This window comes from Diabrotica undecimpunctata, chromosome 3 (genome assembly GCF_040954645.1).
Source record: "Diabrotica undecimpunctata isolate CICGRU chromosome 3, icDiaUnde3, whole genome shotgun sequence".
Taxonomy (NCBI): Eukaryota; Metazoa; Arthropoda; class Insecta; order Coleoptera; family Chrysomelidae; genus Diabrotica; species Diabrotica undecimpunctata.
This window is the reverse complement of record NC_092805.1, coordinates 58,274,464-58,299,930: the sequence shown is the minus strand read 5'-3', so window position 1 is coordinate 58,299,930 and position 25,467 is coordinate 58,274,464. Positions and strand designations below refer to the sequence as shown.

General features: G+C 33.3%; 2 protein-coding genes across 7 annotated transcripts in view; both read right to left on the bottom strand.

Annotated features, from left to right (window-relative positions):
* The window catches only part of Rbp6 (RNA-binding protein 6), a 1,719,762-nt gene that overhangs the window by 1,347,501 nt on the left and 346,794 nt on the right, over positions 1-25,467 (bottom strand). The window lies entirely within an intron of this gene.
* On the bottom strand, positions 13,727-21,388 carry LOC140436840 (uncharacterized). Of its 2 annotated transcripts, none has more exons than XM_072525977.1 (2): positions 21,196-21,388; positions 13,727-13,917 (listed from the first exon to the last, which is right to left on the bottom strand). In XM_072525977.1, exon 2 carries the CDS (start codon positions 13,915-13,917, stop codon positions 13,753-13,755), a length of 165 nt encoding a protein of 54 aa, XP_072382078.1. In that variant the 5' UTR covers positions 21,196-21,388; the 3' UTR covers positions 13,727-13,752. The 2 variants fall into 2 exon arrangements, 1 of the variants encoding a protein (XP_072382078.1); XR_011950313.1 differs by lacking the exon at positions 13,727-13,917 and adding an exon at positions 18,398-18,603.

Here is a 25,467-nt window from a genome sequence, read left to right as displayed (position 1 = left end):
CAATTGAACCTGCCTCTAGCTTCCCAGGTGATTTTAAAGGATTTTTATGTTGATGATTTGCTTACAGGAGGGAGTTCAATTGAAGAAGTAAAATCATTAAAGGATGAATTAAATAATATTTTGTGCACAGCAGGATTTTCACTTAGAAAATGGGTATCAAACAAACCTGAAATTTTTGATGAGGATATTCAAATAAAGGGAGACATTGAACATTATCTTGCAGATGATGTTACAACAAAAACATTAGGGCTTTATTGGAACTCAAAGATAGATTCGCTTCAATATAAAATCAATTTTTCTAATTACACAAAGGTTAGCAAAAGAACAGTTCTGTCTTTAGTTTCACAGATATTTGATCCTCTTGGACTAGTAGGGCCAGTTATAATTAAAGCTAAATTAATAATGCAATCACTATGGCAATTAAAATTAAATTGGGATGAGTCTTTACCTTTAGATTTACACACAGCTTGGAACCAGTTTAGGGAATCAATTGCAGATTTGGAGAAAACTCACATTAGCAGGCAAGTTTTGTGTTCTAATCCAATTAATAGACAATTACATTGTTTCAGTGACGCTTCAGAGTCTGCTTATGGAGCAGCACTCTACATTCGGTCACTGGATCAAGGTGGTTCTTGCTTAGTTCATTTATTATGTGCGAAATCAAGGGTAGCACCCTTAAAAACAATATCTTTGCCTAGATTGGAATTGTGTGGTGCTTTATTGGCTGCCAAATTGGCATCGGCGATTATCGCAACAATAGGTGTTAGCTTTGATGAGGTACATTTTTGGTCTGATTCAATGATAACTCTTCATTGGATTTTGGGTGAACCGTCACAATGGAAAACCTTCGTTGGAAATAGGGTGTCGGAAATACAAAGGCTTTCTAATGGATATAGCTGGCATCATGTTGACTCGCATGATAACCCAGCCGACATAATTACGCGCGGATATGAACCAAAGTTATTAAACACTTCAAAATTGTGGTGGAATGGGCCACCATGGTTAGCTTCTCATAAATTGTCTTGGCCTACTAAGGCTTTGTCAAATTCACACATTTCTATCATACCTGACCAGAAGGTAATTCAAACATTTATATCAACTGTGCAATTTGCTGAAATTTGGAACCGATTTTCCAGCTTAGCTAAATTGCAGCGTGTTTTTGCATATATACTTCGGTTTGTCACCAATTGTAAATCATCCAATAATAAGACAATGGGTCCTTTTACTGTAGATGAAAAAGAAAGAAGTTTTTTCTGTTTGGTATATATGGCACAAAATGAAGTATTTCATCAGGAAATACAAACAATAAAAAAATCAAAACCAATACATAAATCGAGTAAAATCTTATCATTAAATCCTTTTCTTGATGATACAGGACTATTACGAGTTGGTGGACGTCTTCAAAAGTCAGAATTGTCTTTTGACCAGAAGCATCCAATCATACTCCCGAACAGTCATGTATTAACTAAACTTATAGTGATATCGTATCATCATAAATACTTGCATGCAGGTCCACAAGCATTGCTATCAATAATTCGTTTAAAATTTTGGTTATTATCTGGACGTAGCACGGTTAGGCACATTCTACATAAATGTGTTACTTGCTTTCGTGTCAAACCTACATTGCTTGTACCTCTTATGGGAGATTTACCTAAATCTAGACTTCTGCCTACAAGGCCATTTTATAATTGTGGTGTAGATTATGGGGGTCCCTTTGAATTGAAAACAAGCTATTTACGGAATTGTAAAGTAGTTAAATGCTATATATGTATTTTTACATGTTTTACAACAAGGGCGACACATATTGAACTTGTATATGATTTAAGTACTAATTCATTCTTAAATTCATTTAAACGTTTCATTGCTAGAAGAGGTCTATGTAAAAATATGTATTCTGATAATGGAACTAACTTCGTTGGGGCAAATAATCATTTGCAGGAGTTATATTCATTTATGAATGATGCAACGGTAAAATCAAATTTTTTAGATTATTTTTCGGAACATAAGATTCATTGGCATTTTATTCCAGCTCACTCACCACATTTTGGTGGCATCTGGGAATCAACTGTAAAATCGGTAAAGTTTCATATACGAAGGGTAATGTGTAATAATAAATTTACATATGACGAAATGTATACTTTGTTGGCGCAAATTGAGTCTCTCCTAAATTCCCGTCCTTTATTACCTCTGTCGGAAAGTCCAGAAGACCTTGGTGTACTCACCCCTGGACATTTTCTAATTGGAGCACCACTTGTAGCACTGCCACAAGAAGAGCTAACTGAAATAAATCCGAATAAGTTGAAACGGTATCATCACCTGACTCAGATAATTCAGAGTTTTTGGGTACGCTGGTCACGTGAGTACCTCTCTTCACTTCAGCAGCGAACCAAATGGAGAACAGCAGCTGACAACGTGAAAATTGGATCATTGGTTATTATTCAAGAGGATGGTCTTCCTCCTACTAAATGGGAATTGGGTAGAATATTGCAACTACATGCTGGGACAGATAATGTTGTGCGGGTTGTGACTGTGCGTACTTCTAAAGGTGAATTCAAAAGGCCTTGTGTAAAGTTAGCCGTCCTGCCAATGGATGAACAATAATGGTTATGGTTTACAAGAAGCGTTGTTTGAAAGGCATCGCTTAAGCCTTTCAAGGGGGGCGGCATGTTCAGCAGTCAACAGTGCAAGAGCCGTCCCTGCACGGACCACAGGGCGCATGGATCGAACACTAGCGACAACGACGGCGCGTAGCTGTCAAGTAGAAATAAGACATTCATTTTTTGGTTTTGTTAATTTTAAGTTCTTATAAAATAATTATAATAAAGGTGTTAAAAGTCAGAATAAATATTTTTTATACAAGGAATACAGTCCACAATACTTCTGAAGGCTCAGAAATAAAAACATTATTCAAGTATAATAAATATTAATTTAATAAAAAATTGATGTTAACATAATAAAAAATAATAACGAAAAGAATAATTGTCAGAATATAACAAATATTACAGTCTCACTTATAACCGTTATGTTACAAAAAAATATATATACCTATAAAAAATAAAAATATTCTCTTGTATTTGTTGTTTTTAACATAAGCCTCTTCAAAAAATAAAAATGGTTAAAGTAAAATATAGACCGTCTGTTCACAGAAAACTTACTGCCATAAACATTATTTAGGTGGCTTTTCTGAAAACCAAGCAGAAAATAGCAACCCTTTTCCTTTTTATCTTGTACTTCAGCTACAAATCGAATAATAGAGTGGCTATCAAGAAACAAAGATGTATATTATTTAAGGGATATAACGAATAAAGGAAAATAAAAGTAAGTTCATATGTTCGCAAAAGCTTATCGCAATCTAGACCTCGCGAAGACAGCTATTCTGAAATACTGCAATTTAAAGTGCAAATCGTACAGAGATACAACTCCATTATGTTGTGTCCGGGATATAAATTTGGATTGGGAGATACAAGCCACTCTAATCTTCCACAATGGTCAAATTCAGAGACAAACAGTCATTTTTGCTCCACTGAACTGAACTCGGCGTTTGTATTTATGACATCTGGCGTGGAAAGCAAATATATTTAAACGTCCTCGACGCTGTGTCGTGTCAGTGACGTCAGTTGTAATCCTAAGTCTTGGCCCTACCAAGCGACTCGTTATTAGCACGCTAAATTTCAGTTAGTTGCTTTATAAGATACATTTTACTATTTATTCGGTTAACCGCGGTTTTAGTTGGTATTTGAGTGCACTATTTTGGGTTTTCAAAACTGATGTGAGTTGGATTATATGATATGCGAAACAGACATTGTAACTCTGATGAATTCTAATTTATTTACACGTATTCTAAAAAGAACCTATGTATATATATATATATATATATATATATATATATATATATATATATATATATATATATATATATATATATATATATATCGAAAAAGTTTTCGCGGTTAGTACAATTAAAAATACAGCTAAGATTAATACTATTACAGAAATTAGAGAAAAAAGCCCTAAGAAGAAAGAAAGAACTAAGGTCAAATCTAAATCTAGTCATTTTTCCCGCCGATAATGGCAATGCCACCGTCATCCTAAACAGGGATGACTCCCTCCCCAATTAGTTCAAATAAATGAAAGAATTAATGAAATGTACTTCGTTTAGTTCTGCAATTGTTTAAGCTCAGACGCAAGAGCTTCAAAAGCTGACTTATGAAATCACTTCCAAAAACATAAGTACTCAAGATGTAATAGGTCAGCCTCTCTTAAAAAATGTGTTACCAGCATAAACAGTCACTTTTCAAACCATTTCAGAACAAAATTCGATTACTGAAACTGGAATGTCTGCATCGCCCGTGGTTCTTAACATTTCTCCCCCAGAAATATTGAAAGAATCCAATACTCTGATTTAAGTCCAGTTCTACATACACAAAATATTTTAGTCTCTGCTTTAATTCTGACAACTGTCAATTTGTCTCTATTAGTTATTGAAAACTTAACTCCAGTACCGCCTTCTTGCGGTGTGCCAGTGAAATTTGCAAATATACCTCCCCCAACTTATATACAAATTCAAGGTATCTCTCTACCTGACTCTTTAAATGCTCTTAATAGACGACAGGTTAATAAACTCTCTATCCAAGTACAGAATATATTAACTCCCACCTTCTTACATTTGAATAAAAATCCAACACAAAAATCTATCGACTTATCAATTGCAACACATTGTGAAGAAGGTGATGTACATGCCGATTTTTTAAAAATCATCTCTCCTCCGAATAAGTCCATACCTCCTCCACTAATACACGAAAATCAAATACTCCTCTCACAGCCTCGTACTGACATGGCTGCCATCACAGTTTTCTCACGACAAACTGTTCTTACTCATACCACCCCACAATCTAATACATTAGATTCAGTCGACCCTGCCTTTTCTTCTGTTGCCCTACCATTTGTGCAGAGCCAAGTAACAACAGCCCCTGCAGTGCCCAACAATATTATGTTTCTGGAAGCTGAGTCTGTATTGCCACCTTCTGATATGATAAACGTCAATGTGACGTGCCCTACTTCGTTGGTTACCGTCGATCAGGTTCAAACTGTTGCTAACCAAATAAAGCACTCAGTGGCCTCGCATACTTTAAAAAATTCTACAAATATCGACAATATCTTGACCAGCGCCGAAAACTTGAAAAGGTTACACATACTTTATTCTCAACTATGCTCGCTTCTACAACTCTATAAAATATATTCAAATTCTCGTGCCGTTTTAAATGAGTGTAATATGGTCTCCACTTCAGAAGTCAATCTTGACTTGTTAATAGCTTCTCTAAGGTCCTAGGTATTAACAAGTCACCTTATCAAGATGATTTCTCTTTTATTCCGCCTGTTTCTGAAAAGGCGTCTCCCTTAACAAAAAGAAAATTATGCGCATGTTTCTCGAATGTATGACTCCTTAGAAAAACTCTTATCTTTTATAGTACACTCCAAACTTTTCTTACAACGTCTCTGGTCACTGACACTTCCACTGCTCTTATCGGATATGCTAATACGACAAAGTGCGAGTAAATGGAACATCGCTACTGATCTTTTAAGGTGATGCAGCATTGGTACAGCATCACCTAAGATAGGTGATGCTGTACTAATCAAAGATGAGGAGACTCCCGCACTCCTCTGGCCTCTGACAAAGGTCATCGAATTGCTCCTAGGCAAAGATTCTCTTGCTCAAATAGGTGTCTCCACATCTAATGGCGAATACCTTAATAAAAGGTTAATAAAGAAAGTAGGTAGGTTTCCCTTTAAAAAATAGTGGCGCTTTTAGCTAAATATTTTTTATGCCCTTCTCTCTATTCGGATTGCCGAATATAGGCCTCTCCTAATTCTCGCTATTCATCTCTGTTGTTTGTAAGGCGTTTCCAAATTGGTCCTGTAGTAATATTGTCGCTCCAGCGCATTTGCGGTTTTCCTCGTGGTCTTTTGGCTTCATATGGCCACTAATTCCCGATTTCTTTATTCCATCTGCCATCCTTAAGACGTTCGTTATGTCCAGCCCATTTCCATTTCAGTGTAGCTGCCTGTTCGACAGCATCTTTTACTTTTGATTTATTACGAATGTCTTCATTGGTTTTATGGTCTTGGAGTGAGATACCCATCATCTGTCGTTCCATAGCTCTCTGAGTGTTTTTGATCTTCTTTATGTTTACTTTAGCGAATGTTCAGGTTTGAGCTCCATATGTAAGTACAAATAAGATACAGGAATTATACACTTTGGTTATAATCTTTGAGGTGTGCTTTTATTTTTAAGTACGTATGAGAGTCTTCCGAATGCTGCCCATCCCATTTTTACACGTCGGCTTATTTCGTTAGTCTGATTTTCTTTGCTTACCTTGACATTTTGACCCAGATATGTATATTCATCTACGTGTCCTATCTCTGTCCCTTGGATGTTTATCATAGGTTTGTCATCTTTGTTTGACATTAGTTCATCAGCTAAATATATAGCTTCTTATTTCTATAAGTTAGACTTTAGTTTCTTTAGATTTTAAATAGTTCTTAGTTATCTTAGTTTTTACAATGTCCCTAATGTATACTGATTTACTCTAACTCTTACTCTTACTAATTTTTCACATGAAAAAAACCATTTCAATTTTCGCTGTATTAATTCTCATCATTCTCTACCTCAATTTTACAATAATTACCCAGATAATTATCCAGTTCCATCACTTTCTACTTCCATTTTAACCCTACTCCTTTAGAAATACAGACAGTTGTAGGATAGCAAACAAAAAGACGCTCTCTTGCCTGTTGCCCATAGCTAGGAATAGCCACTCTCTCTTGCCTGCTGAGTTTTGCTAGCAGCAGACGTACTCTCTTCTCTTCCCTGTAGATTATCGTTAGAAACAGACGTACGCTTACTTTCCTGTTGACTATCGTTAGCAACAGACATATTTACTCTACTGTTGACTGCCGCTAACAACAGACATTCTCTCTTTCTCCCGCTCATAGTTACACGAAAAATAGCGCAAATACTCTTTTAAATCGTATACAGATGCAAATGTGCTTTACCTCGTAATCTCAGTGTTATTACGGCGAGAAACGTGTTAAGAACCGGTAAAGACAGCTTCCTAGTACAAAGAACAACCGCAAGTGAAAGCCTGGAAATACCACGAGTGTGTGCAGCATCAGTAATGCTAAGACATTTTATAAACTTGATTTGCTATATTGTCTGTATAACCCCTTACTACTAATCCTAATTTATTTGAACCAGCCCTATGTAATACAGTCCTCATACACTGAAATTCTAGTCATAATTTCGCATATGTACATCCTTTTTGTACAACCGCAGAAGACCTGGAGGTGAATAACAACTCAATAAAACAAACAAACAGTTCCCCCAATATAAATACTTGGGGGTATAAAATGTAGAAACGAAAGACAATAACACGACGATTACACATGATTACAACAAATCTTTAAAACAATAGTGGCAGGATGCTCTCTTTATGGCTCAGAAACTTGGGTGACAAATAAAAGAATGGGAAATAAAATAAATGCAATGGAATGTACTTTTCCTGAAAGATTAGTACTGTTGGACGAAGTTAGAGATAAACGAATTAGAGAATTTATAAGTGTGTAGAGACACTAAATGACGAAATAGATAAACGAAAATTACTCGGGTATGAGCATATGCAAAGAATGGACGAGACAAAAATACCGTTAAGAACTTGAACATGGGAGCCAAATAAAAGAAGGAAAAGACAGCGTCCTAGATTACCGTGGAACGGACATATAAAAAGAGCAATGGAAAAAAGAGACCTTACTAAAGAAGATATGATAGATAGAAAAAATAGCGATTGGGATGTGGTAACTGGCAAACAGAATTTGCTGCGTAAAGCGACAGAGAAATAAGTAAATCAGATTAATTAGACAAAGCATTAAAATTAAATAGCTAATAAATAAATTTATAATTTTAGCCTTTACAGTACAATGCATTCTGATGATTAATATTTTGAGAATAATACACTGTCTTAAAGAATTGCGTGTTTTATGTCATTTCTTGAAGAATATTACCTTTATCATGGATGATAATATCAACCTGAAGATTTACAGTAATGTGTAATAAAAACACTGAGATTAAAACCAAATCGCTTTTTTTCTATGAATTTTATATACACATTATAAAGGGAACGGCATAATAAAAAAGACTTACTCCGGTTAACCTGCGCTTTTTTATATGAAAGCTTCTGTAAATTATGCAGGAATGTCGTACGTTTTAGTGTTTTAGCGACATATACGCTTTTATATTAAAGAATATGAACTGCTGTAAAAACTTATATTTTTTTAAGCATTTCTCATAAAAGTGTAGCTTCGCAGTGATTCGGCCAATAAAATCTTAAAAAAATAAACTCTTAAAATGTGTAATGGTAAAATCCATTGGGACTTTTAACGAAATCATATAAATCAAGATGATATAAAAATATTTTTTTATTAATAATAATTATCGATACGATGCCTATTGCAAGTAATATCTGGTAAATGACCAATGAGAAATTTAAATATAATATAAATTTGTAAAGATTCTTGTAACAAAATAATAAAATGATTTGTAATAATTCAAATACTTTTGAAAAAACTCATCATACTATAAGTATTTGTTCTCACATTTAGTTTGCTCCCAATATTAATATTAAACCCTTATACGTATGTTATTTTAGAACATAAATGATGTCATCATCATCATCATCATCATCAATCTTCGTTTATCCACTACTGGACATAGATCTCCCTCATAATTTTCCATCTATTTCGATCTTGTGCCTCTTGCATCCAATTCCTATGACAACGTTTTAGATCGTCAGTCCAACGTGTTGGTGGACGACCTCTGCTTCGGTAGGCATCATCTCTTGGTCTCCATTCCAGTATCCGCTTTGTCCATCTATTATATGTCATTCGAGCCACGTGACCTGCCCAGTTCCATTTCAGTGTTGCTACTCTCTCTACTTTATCAGCCACTCCTGTTCTTTGTCGTAGCTGGCGATTTGGGATCTTGTCTCGTAGTGAAACGTCCAACATAGCACGCTCCATCGCCCTTTGACACACACGGATCTTTTGAACTCTTCTCCTTGTCATGGTCAACGTTTCCGCACCGTAAATTAACACTGGCAAAACACACTGATTAAACTTTTTCTTTTAAGGCATATTGGTATATCAGACGATTTGAAAATATGGTTCAGGTTGCCGAAGGCTGCCCAAGTCAGTCTTATACGATGGAGAAGCTCAACGGTTTGGTTATCTTTTCCTATGCGAATCTCATGGCCTAGGTATTTATAGGCCATTACCTGGTCTATGAATCTTGTTCCTATATCTTCGCTGACTACAAGATTTGTCATCATCTGGGTTTTAGATATATTTATTTTCAACTCTTACTCATGGCGCCATGAGTAAGAGAGGACTAAACGATGGAGAATGGAACAACAGAGAGAGATGGAAACGGTTGAGCGAGGGAAGGCAGTGAATACTGTAGAATCCCTAAATATATATATATATATATATATATATATATATATATATATATATATATATATATATATATATATATATATATATATATATTTTCAATTCCCCTTCTAGCGAGGAAAGGTAGAGCTGATTTAAAAGTTCTTTGGCCTCATCTATCCTATCAGCTATTAGTACAATATCATCTGCAAACCTTAGATGGCTAAGCTTTTCTCCGTTTATATTTATGCCCTTGTCGGTCAGTTTTGCCCTTTTACATATATATTCCAAAAGCGTAGTGAACAGTTTCGGCGATTTGGTGTCCCCCTGGCGTACTACACGTTGTATCGGGAATTTCTGGGTTTGACGATCACCCACTCTAACACTGGTTGATGCGTTTTGGTATAGGTGTTTAATTATATTTATATACCGATAGTCATTTCGGCATTCTGTCAAGGCTTCCAACATTTTTTGTTGATTTACGGTGTCGAATGCCTTTTCATAGTCGACAAATATTAAAGCTAGTGGTTTATTATATTCAGTGCATTTTTCTATAAGATTTTTTATTACCAGTAGGTGATCGTTTGTTCCATAGCCTTTTCTAAAACCCGCCTGTTCTATGGGCTGGTAAAATTCCAATTTATTTTCTAGTCGTTTCGTAATTATTTTTGTAAATAGTTTATAAATATGTGAAAGTAGATTTATGGGCCTGTAATTCCTGAGGTCGGTAGCATCCCCTTTTTTATAAAGTATGATAATTTCACAATAACACCAACCCAGTGGTTATACCACTGGGTTGGTGTTATTGCTTCCTGCAAACATCTAGTGAATAGTTTGGCAAGGACCTTCCATAATCTTTTTCCAGCCACTTTTAAGGCATCTGCCACTATTTCATCGCCTCCGGGGGACTTATTGTTTTCATTTCTTGCACTGACCTTCGAACTTCATTGGGTGTTACGTCCGGTAAAATTTCAGATCCCTGATTGATTATCTTTGGTAATGATCCTCTTCTTCTTCTTCTCGTGCCACTCCTAACGGAGATTGGAAATCATCATGGCCACTGCGACTTTGTTAGCAGCGCGCCTAAAAAGTTCAATCGAACTACACCCGAACCATTCACGTAGATTACGAAGCCACGATATTTTTCTTCTTCCCACACTTCTTTTGCCCTTAATTTTGCCCTGCATGATATTTCTTAAAAGTTCGTACTTTTCACCTCTCACAATGTGCCCCAAGTATTCCATCTTTCTAGTTTTTATCTCATTTAGAATTTCGCATGTAATGATCCACTCCGGTTTATTTCCTAATTTGTGGACGTTTTTCCTTCCAATGGACATGCTTTGTACTTTCAAGCTTTTGTTTTCTTCTATTTTTCTAGTTATTTCCATCGTATTGTATCGTCTCAGATCTTTTCTAACTTCCTTTTTAATTTTCTTATTCAAAATTCTTAGTTTATTTTGGTTATAAACCTGATTTTCCCTAAGTTTTCTTCTTTCCTCTAGAAGATGTTTTGTGATAAATGATGTATCCTTGATATATTGTTGAGTTAGTAATGCTGGTATATTTTTCTATTGATTTTCTCTTTAATACAATCAACCAGATTCTACTTCATTCTGCCGCTAAATTGCGACCTTTATCTAAAACCAAACATAACAACGAACAAGAAAGAATAAATAGTTTTATTTATAAAAGACTTTTAAATGTGAACATTTTAATTTAGGTGAAACTTCAAGACCATTAAATGTAAAATATATATACATGTTTTAAATCTAATTAAAAAATTATTCTGAAAACGATTTGGACAAGCAAAAACAGTGTGCTACAAAACAAAAATTTTTCACATTTATTGCATTTGCGACTAGTGAGTGTGTGTTTTTTTTTATTTTGTCGCAAAAGCCACATCTACCTTTACCATCTTCTGCAATATATGAAGAATGATTTACAGGATCTACCTTAAAGATTTCTTTCACTCTCACTACCATGATACGTGATATATTTGCTTCACAAGCACAAACGTTAAGCTGCGGTTCGATCAGAGCGAATGCTAAATTGTGCAGAAACTGGCATCTTGGTAAACGAATCTCGTTATTATTACAATAGAAAAACACCATGAAGTTTATACTAGCTACATTTAGCATGAAATAAAAATTACCATTAGCCATCGTCGATTATTCCTTGCGCAGTCTACTTGTGTACTGTGTCAATTCCCCCTTAGTAGAATTGAAGTAAGGAATCATTTCGGGTTTCATTAATCCTCATCTATTGTATCGTCATAATGTAAACTAGACAAGAGAAGTACGTTTTTATTTCTTTTTGGTATGTAGGTATATAGTACCAAAGCATATTACATCATGAAAAGTAAACATGCTGGATCTAATAGGTCTGCTTATGGGTTTCATGGAGTAATGTCTTCTTATCTTTGCGACACGTTCCTAGAAATGTAAGTTTGCAATCAATCAAGGTTTGGATTGTTGGTACGCTTGAAAACTAATTGTCAGCAGCGATGTTCCATTTTGTTCCTTTTAGAGGCTAAAATAATCTCTTTACCACTTCCAATGAAGAATTACTTACAACAAAAGAACCTGGTGGTTGTTGCCCCAAATATGGCTCCAAATTGCGGGTATAAAAGGAATCTACTATCGCAAAAATTTTTAATTCATATTTATTTGGTTTATTAGGTATATTGTTTAAAACTGCATCTACCTCTAAATGCTTCTAATTTTTCATCTATTGTGACATATTTAAATGGCGCGCAGCGTGTAACCGTTTTTGCAATTAAAAGTAAACATTTAAAAATCTCTCGTATAGGATAAAATTTATCTAATAACTTTCTTTCCCCACGTGAATCTATTTCATCAAATCTTAGGAGTTGTAGTAAAAATTTAAATCGGTACGTGAAAATTGTTACTCGAAACATCCCAACTCCTGTTCCACCTTTATTCCAAAGTTCGTCTGTGCTTAACCCAACACTTTCAAATCCACCTACCAAATAGAGTAAACCAGTAAAAGCACGAATTATTAGAGCATCTGTTTCCTCTACGTTCCTCTCCCTATTATAGTTTTTTTGGTAGTGTCTGATATGTTATAATTCTTGCTAACTTCTTTGGCACCTAGCAAATATGTAATTTTTTGTAACAATTTTGTAATTTAATATAACATTTTTTGGAGATATATGTTTCATCCATTTAGTAGTTGTATCTTTACTAAGAAAGAAAGACCCAGCAGAAACCATCATTTCACCACCTTTTATATCAGAAATTGCTTGTTTTGCATCACTATTTTCCTTCATTTGTTCTATGTGATTTTCCTCTACGTCTTTATTCATTCTCGCCGTCGTCTCGAAGGCATTCGTTCATTAGACGTTGCAATACGTTCTTGTTCTGCCTCATACGCATACTTTAAAATTTATAAAAACTGAGAAACTTCAAATTTTCGGAGGATTTTCCGCAACCACTAATCTTTAAATCAAAGAACAGCATGTGACTGACAATTCGTATAAAGAAATCAATAATATTTGTGGGAGGTACATAGGCAAGCTAGAACAAAAGGGTAGCTAGTTTTTAAAAAATTGAGAATTTGAGATCGGTGCGGAAATTTTGTTCGCGCGCCAGCCGTGGAAGGTGATTTTGAGGACGATTCCGAAGTGGAAATCAAAATGTCACAATAAACATATTTTAAACATAAATTGTAGTTAATTCACAGTGAAAATAGTATATTGTATAAAGTTTATTATTTTAACTATATCATATAAATGTAAATTTTAATACACTGTGATACAAAATCGATCTAAAGTACGCATTTATATTTACGTTTCTACCAACGGCATTTGAAATTTTAAAGTTATGATAACAAAATCATATATAAATCATAAAACATATCAAAGGAGTTCTTCTGCACAAGAGGATCCTCACTCCAGTTTGTATTTTCAGTAAAAAGTATTATTCCCGTATCCGATGGTTACCTTCACCTACACGAAGAATCAAAAAATAAAGTACATACAACAGTTAACCAAATTTAAAAATAAAATTTTTTTATTGGCATTTAAGAAACGTTTTAAGGATTTGTGCGGATTGCAAACCGTGTTTTACAAATTATCGTTAATATTTAGGTTATTCAGCTCTTTAGTATCATGAATTTGTCGAGAAAAATGAGTAGGACAGAAACTAATAAATTATTGTGAGACCTAAAGTAGCTGAAATAGTGAGTCCTAAAAATAAAAATTAAAACGTTACTTAAAATTTTATTTATATATTTTACAAGAGCATTAAATTATTTATTGACTTCTGTGAGATTTTCTAACTTCACATGTTCATTTTGAGTACGCGCTTTGTACATTTGAGTGTGACTATAATCGGCATAAATACTACTAATGGCTAAAAGAGGTATTAATGTGACAAGGCAATATTTTCTTATTACTTTTAATATTCTTCTCATCTAAAAATATGGAATAGAGAGAATTTGGAATAAAATAAATGGAATAGATAATCAATTTCATGTCAATAACTTATTAACATGAATATATATTTCATAAACTGTAAATATGTGAAGCTAACGAATTACAAAAGGCGGAGGTAGCCTTAAAAAAGTGAAAAGAATACAAACCAATACAAATTTAACCATACCAGTTATAGAAAGTGTAATACATATTATTTTCACTTTGATTTATTTTGTATGTATATATTAAATATAAATATTATTTAATGTTAAATGCTCATCTAAGATACTAGATAATGGAATTCCTCAAGGTTCGATTCTTAGTCCAACTTTATTCTTAATCGCTTTTAAGAGTATTATGGATGTAATTAAAGCACCCATTAAAGCTAGTCTTTACGCAGATGACATTGTTATTTATACTAAATCGAATAATGTAATGACAGCAACTAAAATTATACAGAGTTTCCTAGATTGGCTTTGTAATTGGACGATAAAAACGGGATTTGTTTTTCTACTGAAAAGACACGATACATTATTTTTAATAAAAATAAAACCCACCTCACAACTAGTCTAACATTAAATAATTTATCTTCAGAACAGTCAAAAGAAATAAACTTTCTAGGTCTAACTTTTGAGAGAACTTTAAATTGGAATTCGCACATAAATAAACTACAGCTTTCCTGTCAAAAGAGATTAAATATACTCAAAATAGTATCCAACAAAATTTGGGGTGCTGATCATAAAATATTAATTAGGCTTTACAAATCGCTCATTAGAACTAAAATCGACTATGGTTGCATATGTTATGATGCTGCATGTAAAACCACTCTAAAAAACCTAAACAGTATTCAGTCTACAGCTTTGAGATTAGCACTGGGAGCTTTTAAAACTAGTCGGGTTAGTAGTATGCAAGTTCTAACTGGAGAACCTCCCTTACATATAAGACGACAGCAACTATCCTTGAACTACATTGCAAAGATATCATCCCAGAAACAGCATCCTGTATGTTTCCACATCTGCAACCCTGGATTTCCTCCTAACAATAAGACCAAAAACTCTACACCCCTCATAGAAAGAATAAAGCTCACAACTTTCGATATGAATCATCTCAATGTATCACTAAATATAAATGCAAACTATCCCCCATGAAGAAGCCAACCATTAACTATTGACGTAACACTTACCAAGTATCCCAAATCAACTACAAATTCCACAATAATTAAATTTCTATTCATGGAAATTCTAGACCACTATCCTAATTATTTGCAAATCCTTACCATGCCTCTAAAACTCCAAATGGTCACGCTGCTGCCTACTTCTGTAAAGAAAATTCTTATAGCATATCGATACCAACCAACAGCAGTATACGAACAGGTGAGGCTACAGCTATTTTGGAAGCCCTAATCTTCTTCGAAAAGAGTAGAACGATGAAATGCATTATAGTAACAGACTCATTAAGTGCATTACTGGAACTGAAACAAATATATACCAACAACCCTATTATACAGAGTATGAAAAACGAACTAGAAAAATTTCGATCATTAGGAAAGGAAGCGGCTTTTATTTGTGTACCTTCACATACAGGTATTTACGGAAATGAAAAAGCAGACCAACTAGCTAACAAAGTCGAATGAACTCAACACATCCTGCAAAATTGAAGACATATCCGTACACCGATCTAAAAAAACCTGGTTAAAATCCACTGTATTAATACTTGGCAAAAATTAGGTACTAAATTAAATGTAAATTGCCCAAAAATAACTGGAGACTCCTTTAAACAGAAGAAACTAAGTCAATATTAATCGTTTAAGAATTGGCCATACTGCCTTAACACACAAATACCTAATAACAAAAGAACCACTACCTATCTGCTCCAGCTGCTCTAACCCACTGCCTGTGAAACACATCCTGCTTGATTGTCCTCAATTCAAGGAAAAAAGAAGATCCCACGGATTCAAAGATGATGATCTCAAGACAGTTCTCACCAAAAAAATTTCGACAGTGTTAAGCTTTTTAAAAGACATCAAGTTATTCAATTTCATTTAAGGTAATATTTCATGTATTTGTTATATCCATTAATAACCCTGCGCGGTTGATGTGGTTTTGTGTTTAAATAAAAAAAAATAAATATTATATTTAATAATACAAAATAAATTATACTACACAAATTTTTTATTTAAAATCCTTTATAAAAGGTATATAATAAAATACCCAAACGGGCTATATCACAAAACGTTTTTGGAATCTATAATCCATCATCAGTGTAACTAAATGTACATGTTTTGAGCCACTAAAATATTTGGTTAAAAACCCGTTAAATGTTGTTAGTTTAAATTTCTGTTATATTATAATATGTTGTACAATAGTACCCAGCAAAGCACCAAACAGATGTAAAATAGAAATTGATGGCATCAGTATTGAACAAGTAATGGAAATAAAATACCTGGAAATTACACTGTCTAGCTATGGAGACCTAGACAAAGAAGTGAGAGATCAAGCAGAAAAAGCAAGTAGACTGGCGGGATGCCTTAATAACACTATATGGCAAAACAGACATATTAACACTGAGATGAAGTCAAGAATGACATACGCCTCAGAAACAAGTCCCGATACAGCCCCATCGCAAAGGCTACTGGAAACGGCAGAGATGAGAGTATGTACTGAGAAATATTACAGGAAGTACGCTAAGAGATCGAAAGAGAAGTGAAGACATTAAAAGAAAATGTAACGTACAGTGCATAAATGAATGGATAAAATAGAAAAAAAGAATGGAATAACCACATAAGCAGAATGGGGGAGATCTGTGTCGTCACAAGAGATAAGTCACCAATCGGCAGAAGAAGTATCGGACGACCGCGCAAAAGATGGATTGACAACCTTCCATAGAGGTATTAATCTGCCAATGAACAAGCAGAATTGCTCATAATGAGGAAGAAGAAGAAGGAGAAGAACACGAATAACCTTTTACTAATAACCTTCTGTTACAGCAGCCATTTCAACGACACAAACTGATCAAGTAAATGCTGGTTCTCAGTTGCATACATGCACAAATTGCCCATCAGTCCTTCATGTGTAATACTGTTAAGGTAGAAAAGTCGCGAAACCTGAACATTGAAGACACGTATGACAAGCGTGGGCTCGATTGCAAGCCATTCGGGTGTTTAGCCGGGAGGAGAAAAAAATTTATTTTGCCAATTCGGCGGCTAAGTAACCGAACACATATATTTCTTGTAGCGAGACATTACCTTTTGTTGTTGGTTGGTTCTTTGTCCTGAATACATAGCTTTTGGGGACACCAAGTTCCAAAGTCAGGTAATAAATGCAAATTCAGTCAATGATATGGCGAAAAGCTGTGCTGGCTAACCTTAAAATAAGGTGACCTAACAACACAAAGTAAAATAGACATTCAAAGTAACGTTCAGTTCATAAGCCTCTCCATTCATTATATGGTATAGCTTGTGGGTCAAATATGTATCACTCAATGATGGAGTGTGACTGGATAGATTTTCGGAATATGGGTCCCACTGTTACAATGGAACACACATGTCTCTCGGGGCTAGTTTGTACACGTGTGTGTATGTGTGGATACAACGGACGAAAGGGACTATAATGGCCTATCATGTATCTAATCGTTGGATCCAGAAAACGGGGTAGACTTAAACTTAGGTGAGTAGATAGGGTGTATGAACTGTATGACGTAAGGAAGTTAAATAAGATCGAGACACTGTAAGGGCTGTTATACCACTGATGATCAGAAGCATGTTGTAAATAATAGTTTAGACTATTTTTAATTTTATTTTAAAACTGAAAATAGGGTGGAAACAAAAAATCAAATAACAAGTTACTTAAGCTAGTGAGAAATAAATGAAACTTAATATCGAACAACATAAAGTAGAAAGTTTTTTTCAACATCCAACCAAGTTAATGGTAGAATAAAATAGAAGTAGGAGAAGAAAGATTGGACGCTTCATTATTGCGTAAATAAACGATTTTGTCTATGTGAATTGTACACACTATACTAGTAGCTAAAGTTTTTAGCTCTTCAATTATAAATTTGAAGAAGTTTAGGTTTAGAAGTTAAAAAAACTTTTGTGATTTGGAGAAAATAATAAGATTGTAGACTAATATAATCAATCCAAATGAGAAACAAATTATTAGCAATATATAAAAACTTATTGATTTCAAGAAATATAAACTAACTTCACGACCCAAATATAATTAGAAAAATGATGGTCAAACAAACATAACAATCTCGAAAAAAAAAAAGAAGTAAAATATTGTATATAAAACCGTATAAGGTATCTAAATTAGACAAATATACAGAAGAAAGGGAAATATCTCTCAAGACGTGGCAAAAACTATAGAAACAGCAAAAACAACCCTGAAAAGGTCAACAATAAAACTACTCAAACAGCCAACATTTTATGAATAAAAACAGTGAAACTTTTAAGGCAAAGTAAAAAAATATTTTTCTATAAAATGTGTTTTATTTACTTTTTAGTTTACAGATGACAATATTTATTTATTGAGTTCTTCTACATTTTCTAACCGAACATTTTTCTGCTGAGTACATGCTTTGCACATTTGAGCATGATTGTAATCAGAATAAGTATAGCCAATGGATAAAAGGGATACTAACGTGACAAGACTGTAAGTTCTTACTAATTTTGATATTCTTGAATCCATCTACGAATATAAAATGAAAAAAATGACATAATATCGTAATAGTCAGAAAAGTACGTAGAATAATCAAACTGATTTGAATGAGTTTACTAAAGTGTGAATGTGACGAATTGTTTAAGTTCTGTCAATAGTTCGTCTTTTGTGTCATGTTTGGATCCATGTGTGGGTACATCTACACGTTTTGCTATAATTATACGTTGCTTCTTCGGGAGAACCATTCTTCAGATGTTTATGCTAAAGCTACGCTGGGAAAAAATTCCATTTTTTGTGAATGTAGCTTCGTCGCAAAAACAAAATTTATGTTAAAAAATCTTCATTTTGATTTTTCTCATTTTGTAATCATATCATATTGTAAATAAATGTCATCATATTTGTAAAACGAAAAGGATATAAATTTTCGAGGTGTAAGATATTTCCTGCTGATGATTTTAAAATTGTGGGACACATAGCAGATAGTCTTTGAACGATAATTTCTAAATTTACCTTATCTTCCATTAAAATTACATCTTCATGTGCTGCTGTTACATGTTAGTATGTTTTATTATTTTTTGGGAACACTGAACTTGTTTCTTTTTCGGAAAATTTTTTTAGCGTATACTACATTATATTTACGTTACTGCCCAAGCCTTACATTTCATTTTTCAATAAACTAAATGTACGTCAGCGTATTCCTCATTACTCATTAGTAAAAACCATTTTTGTTGAATTGAGATTGTTGTGTTTAAATGGCACAAAGTAAACACTTTAAAAAGAAACTTCACGAACTGATAACAATTTGACAATGAAACTCGTAGTTTATACTTCTGTGGACAGTTCAAAGTCAACTAGTGCAAAAATAATAATTTAACTGTCATGACGATTAAAGCGAAAAATTTTCAAATCTCAAATTTTCAAATTTCTCAAAAACGGTGTTTCCTACTGATTAAAAATAAGGTACCTTCTAGTATTAGAATACCTAAAAATCTAGTATCATGAATGCATAAAAGTTAAAATCAAAAAAGTTATGAGTTTAAAATAAGCGTTCACCTACCCAAAACAAACGCCTAAAACCGGTACTAGAAATTAGCATTGATGGAATCGATGCAACTGTAGAGAATAAATATTCGTACTAGTTTTTGTTTTTTTTTTTTTTTATAGAAGCGTTTTGGAGGTATTCCAAAAAAACTAACTGCAATTAGCCATCTTCTACGTACTCCAACACCTTTCGAAAGCCTTTTCAGACTAGGTGAATTGGGTTAAATTGTCTTAAACTGATGAGAAATGTCCAGTCTTCGTTTGTCAGGATAGTTTTTGGACACCCTGTAACCCTTGAAGAATGAACTCTCACTACCGACTTACGTAACGGCCTGAAATTATTCCCGATATAGAGCTATTGCCGTTTGTTAAAAGTATCTTCGAGATAAATAACTAAAAAAATTAGTTGACTTAAATCAACGATTTCGTATAGATGTATATGTCACTCAAAGAGTAGATACAATGGTAACAAAGGTTCCCAATAAAAATAACATGCTGAAAAAATAATTACTAAAATTGCAGTACCTCAGAAAACAGTCTTAAGTAAAGGAAAAACGCTCAAATTACTCGCTTATTGGTTCTGTTATGTATTTTCATATAGCTTTCGGTAAAAAGTACTTTATCTAGTTACTTTAGTAGTTTTCACAATTCTCTTTATTAAGTTATAGGTCATACGTCTAATGATGCTCTCATTATAGATTCATGGTATTTCATAAAGAGACACACTCGTTCACGTTCTCTAATGATAGATACTGAATGGAGATGATAGTAGTTTCTCCTCACATAATCTTTTTTTTATTGTATTGAGTTTATTTTCATCTCTACAAGTATAGCCCTTTGATATATTAGTTTTACTGGCTCTTGAAATGATGTTGTTGGTAAATCTGATGTTGTAGATAGTAGCCATAGATGTTAATTCCTTTCATCATTTTTTATCGAACTAATCTAGTTGTTTTAAGACATCTTCTAGGAATAAAGTTAATAGCTTTAATGATATGATGTCATCTTCTCGTATCTTTCGTATTTTATTTACTATAAGTGTAGTTAACAATCTGAACATGCAACGTATATTTTTTATACAGGTATATTCTAAATTATCTGAATCACTTTTGAATAAATTCTTGCATTTTTCTAGGTTTTTATAAAAATTTAAAAATTAAAAGTAAATACGCACATTAGATTCATTTTTATATTAACATTTGCATCGGAAGTAATTGATCGATAGTGGTAAAGTGTTTTCTAAATCTAGCTCCATCGTTTAATAAAAATCGTACTGAGATATTAGTTGATTTGTAATAATTTTGCTGAATATACATACATCTGAAATAAAAGAGTAATAACGAAAACTACAAATTTGAAGAAACTAGAAATTTTTAGTATGTAAGAAAGCAGGACAAATTTAAAATAACAAAATTTTTTAAAACTACATAAAGAACAATGGTTAACATTATAGAAAAGATTCATGTAGCTCTGGCATAAATAAATATGGAAATAGGGCATTATACAAACACAAATCAACAAAAGCAAATTATAGAGATAAGAGATTATAAGTATATATATTTAAATGAAGGCATTACTTACTATATTTGTTGTTCATCCAAATTTATAGTCAATATTGTTTTCATATTTACAAATTTTAGTTTTATGTGACGACAGCTGATTTGGGTATGTCAAATATACTGACTAGCATAACGACGTTCACACAAACACTTGGAAACTAATAAGATTAATATGGTTCTGCAACAATTTTCTTGTGACATTTCAGAAAAATTCATTCTTCTAATAGTTTTATTTTACCTGCCTTATAGTAAGGTAGGCAGGTAGCCTTATTCATACTGTCAATTTAGACATTATATTCTAAATTTTAAATTTAAAGCCTTATATAAATAATTTGGTATTGTAACAAATAAGCAATCAGTCACTGGGTAATTCCAAATTCTTATTTCAGGTATTAATAAAATAAATCCTTTAAATAAAACTGGCTTGGTCACCTAGAAAGAATGTCAGATAATCGAGCTGTAAAAGTAGTCAAGAGATGGAAGCCACAAGGAAACAGAACAAGAGGAAGGCCCCGTAAAAGATGGATACACGACGTAGAGAGGGATCTTAAAACCATGAACATCAGGCAGTGGCGAAGGAAAGTATCCGACAGGGCTGAATGGAAGAACATTGTTAAGCAGGCCAAGACTCACAAAGGGTTGTAGCGCCATTAAAAGAAGAAGAATAATAATAAAATAAATCCATTTTACTTTCTTCGAAAATGTTTAGTACAATAGGCAGGAAATTAGAAAATTAGTATTGCTTCCGATAATGACCCTTTATATAGTCTATTGTAAATACCAAACTATTTTATATAATTTATGCAACAGTTTTTAGACAGGCACATATATTAAAATGGGATAATAGCTTAAGCAAATAAGTAGCTTTCTAAGAATTTTTTCTAAAAATATTTGGTTTTTTTTAAGCTCTTTTCTCTATTCGGATTGCCGAATATAGGCCTCTCCTAATTCACACCATTCATCTCTGTTGTTTGTAAGACGTTTCCACATTGGCCCTGCAGTTCTTTTAATATCGTCGCTAAATCGCATTTGCGGTCTTCCTCGTGGTCTTTTGGCTTCATATGATCACCAAGTCCCGATTTCTTTATTCCATCAGCCATCCGTAAGACGTTCATTATGTCAAGCCCATCTCCATTTCAGTTTAGCTGCCAGTTCGACAGCATCTTTTACTTTTGTTCTATTACGAATGTTTTCATTGGTTTTATGGTCTTTTAGTGATATACCCAGCATCTGTCGTTCCATAGCTCTCTGAGTTTTTCTGATCTTCTCCATGTTTATTTTAGTGAATGTCCAGGTTTGAGCTCCATATGTAAGTACAGGTAGGATACAGGAAATTAATACTTTGATCCGCAGTCTTTTAGGTATATTTTTATTGTTAATTACGTATCAGAGTCTTCCGAATGCTGCCCATCCCATTTTTACACGTCTGCTTATTTCGGAAGTCTGATTTTCTTTGTTTACCTTGACATTTTGACCCAGATATGTATATTCATCTACGCGTTCTATTTCTGTCCCTTCGATGTTTATCATAGGTTTGTCATCTTTGTTTGACATTAGTTTAGTTGTGCTGAAATTAATTTTCAGTCATTTTTTTAGGGATTCTATGCGTAGCTCCTCAATCATCGTATTCAGTGCATTCCACGTGTCGGCTATTAGTACTACATCATCTGCGTATCTTAGATCGTTCAAGTATCATCCGTTAATATGGATTCTCTTATTTTTCTAGTCTACTGACTTAAAAATATCTTCTAGGCCAGCTGTAAATAATTTTGGAGATATTGTTTCTCCTTTTCTTACTCCTCGGTTGATTTTTACTTATTTATTATACTCGGTCTTATATTTGGTATCTACTATAAATGCAAAACTGCATAAAAATCAGCAAATGGTAATGCTAATGGTAATTTACATAAAATAAGTCATAAATTTAGGACATTTTTAAATAGTTCTGCTTTCATAACGATAAATACGGTATCGAAATTTGCAACCAGTACAGTTTTATCAATATGTTCTACAGTTTTCAATAATTCTGTAGTAGATTGATATATTATATATTCTTTTTCAAAAATCTGTCAAGAATGTCTAATTTTCGGCGAAATTTTTGACCGCAAAATACGCAACTCCGTATTACTATAACAGTAGTGTAGTTAATAATATGTGGTCCACTGCTAATCAACTTTCAAAAAACAATACGTGAATATGTTTAACCTAGTTCGAGAATATAATTATTGGACTGTTTATAATATAATAGTAGATGTAAACTTCGTAGCAAAAATACATTTCCGAACTCCGATGATTATTGGCCTTGGCTATTGATCTGCATTATTGTTCGGAAATATATTGCTTTTGATACTACAAGAGACTCAGTATATTCAAAAAATTAAATGTTGTGTATTTTTTAATACTTATATTGAGCACTTATTGACTTACAAGCTTGTGGCCTGCAGAATATAACCATTAATTTACCTTCTCAATATTATATGTATTATGTAATATAAAAAAACAGTACCAATCTTTCCTAAGCGTTAAAATACCATTATAACATAGTATCTACACTTACACAGAGAATCTTCTAAGAACTAATAGATATCCACAGAATTAACATTTGTAGTAGTTGCGTACGGGCTGCGTATAATACGAAATTGTCATTTCCGGAATTTCGTCGTGAATGCCGACAATGTGCAATATCTGATTGCGAACTGTATTGGATTGTAGTGCAAATTACTTGTTAAGATGCAATAATTCCGATGCAAAAGTTACGGAAATTAGTTAGGGATGTTATTAACATTTTACTGGTTATAGGTAGGTTAGATTTTATAGTACATGAGACTCGGATATTCATTTAAAATTGTTTTTAAAGTTTTCTTTGTGATATCTGGTAGTAATATATTGAGATCCCAATTGTTTATTGTAAATATTTATAGAGAATTCAGTTTAAGTGCAAAAATAGGACAAGGTAATTATTTTCTACACTATGAACTTTATTCTTGTAGAAGTAGATGAGTGAGTTGATAAAGGGGGGTAAGCGATTAAGGGCGAGAGAGTAATTGAGGTGAGTAATTGAGGTGAGTGATTGAGGTGAGTCAGACAATCAGGTGAGTGAGTGAGATGAGTAAGTGAGGTGAGTGGGTGAGGTAAGTGACTGAGGTGAGTGAGCTTGGTGAGTGAGTGGGATGAGTGAGTGAGGTGAGTGAGTAAAATGAGTGAGTGAGGTGAGTAAGTGAGGTGAGTGAGTGAGGTGAGTCAGCTTGGTGAGTGAGTGAGATGAGTAAGTGAGGTGAGTGACCACTCACATAGAAATTGTAATAAGTATAGTGTTAAGTTCTTAATTAAGAATTATGAACTCGCGGGAGATTAACATTTAAATAAAATAAATTAAATTAAATTATTATTAACAATTAAATTACTAGAGCGGGAGAAACGTCTGCAGATGCAACAAAAAAGGCAGAGTTCGTCAAAAGCAGATGCAGAAAGATGCCTTAGATATTTTAGCAGAATGCACGTGGGCTTAAAATGGATAGTACTGTGTGAGCATAAAAACAAGCTTGTTCTTAAACGCATTTTTCTCGGAATATTTTTTTTAAGTCGGTGTTCACTGTATCTCAAAAACTACTCAATCGATCTTTCTTAACTTTTGCAAGCTTCTTTTATGGATAAATTACTAGGTCGCAACGTCGAGATATTGTCCAGTTTGTTGTTATAATTAGTTTTACAGCAAGTAACAGTTTTTTTTAAGTCAAATTTTAACAAAATTTTTTCGAAAATTACAAAATTTGTTTTTTCTCTTCTAAAATTTGAAAAAACGATAAAATGAACAATATCATTACCTTGCGACCTAGGGAAACTCATAAACTAACGAAATATTTCGGGTTTTTTCGTCAGCAGATGATCCCGTTATAAGTTACGATGAATACAGCAAAGTATTTTTTTTTTTTTTTTGGAAAATTAGCTGTCGTTTTTTTAATTCTTAATATTTTTGTACCAAAATTTTGGATAATACTCTTTGAGATGTTGTACTATAACGTACTAATGTTATAAATAAATTTGAATTAAACAATTTTTCAAAAAAAAAATCTTAAACATATGTTCATTACCTACTATTAAAGAAGGTAATTAAATTATTAATATGCTTGCAATTACTAACGCATTAGCGAAAAATTATTAAAAAAAAATCGGTCGCCTGTAAAGTCGGTTTTACGGGCGAAGATTTTACGTGACAACGTCTTTTTCTCGGTAGAATATTTATTGATATGAATATTATTAAATTGCACAATAAGAACAAGGAATTGAATGAAAA

Bases quoted from the DNA above. Each gene is read 5' to 3' on its own strand.
- LOC140436840 (XM_072525977.1), bottom strand. From the start codon at position 13,917: ATGAGAAGAATATTAAAAGTAATAAGAAAATATTGCCTTGTCACATTA.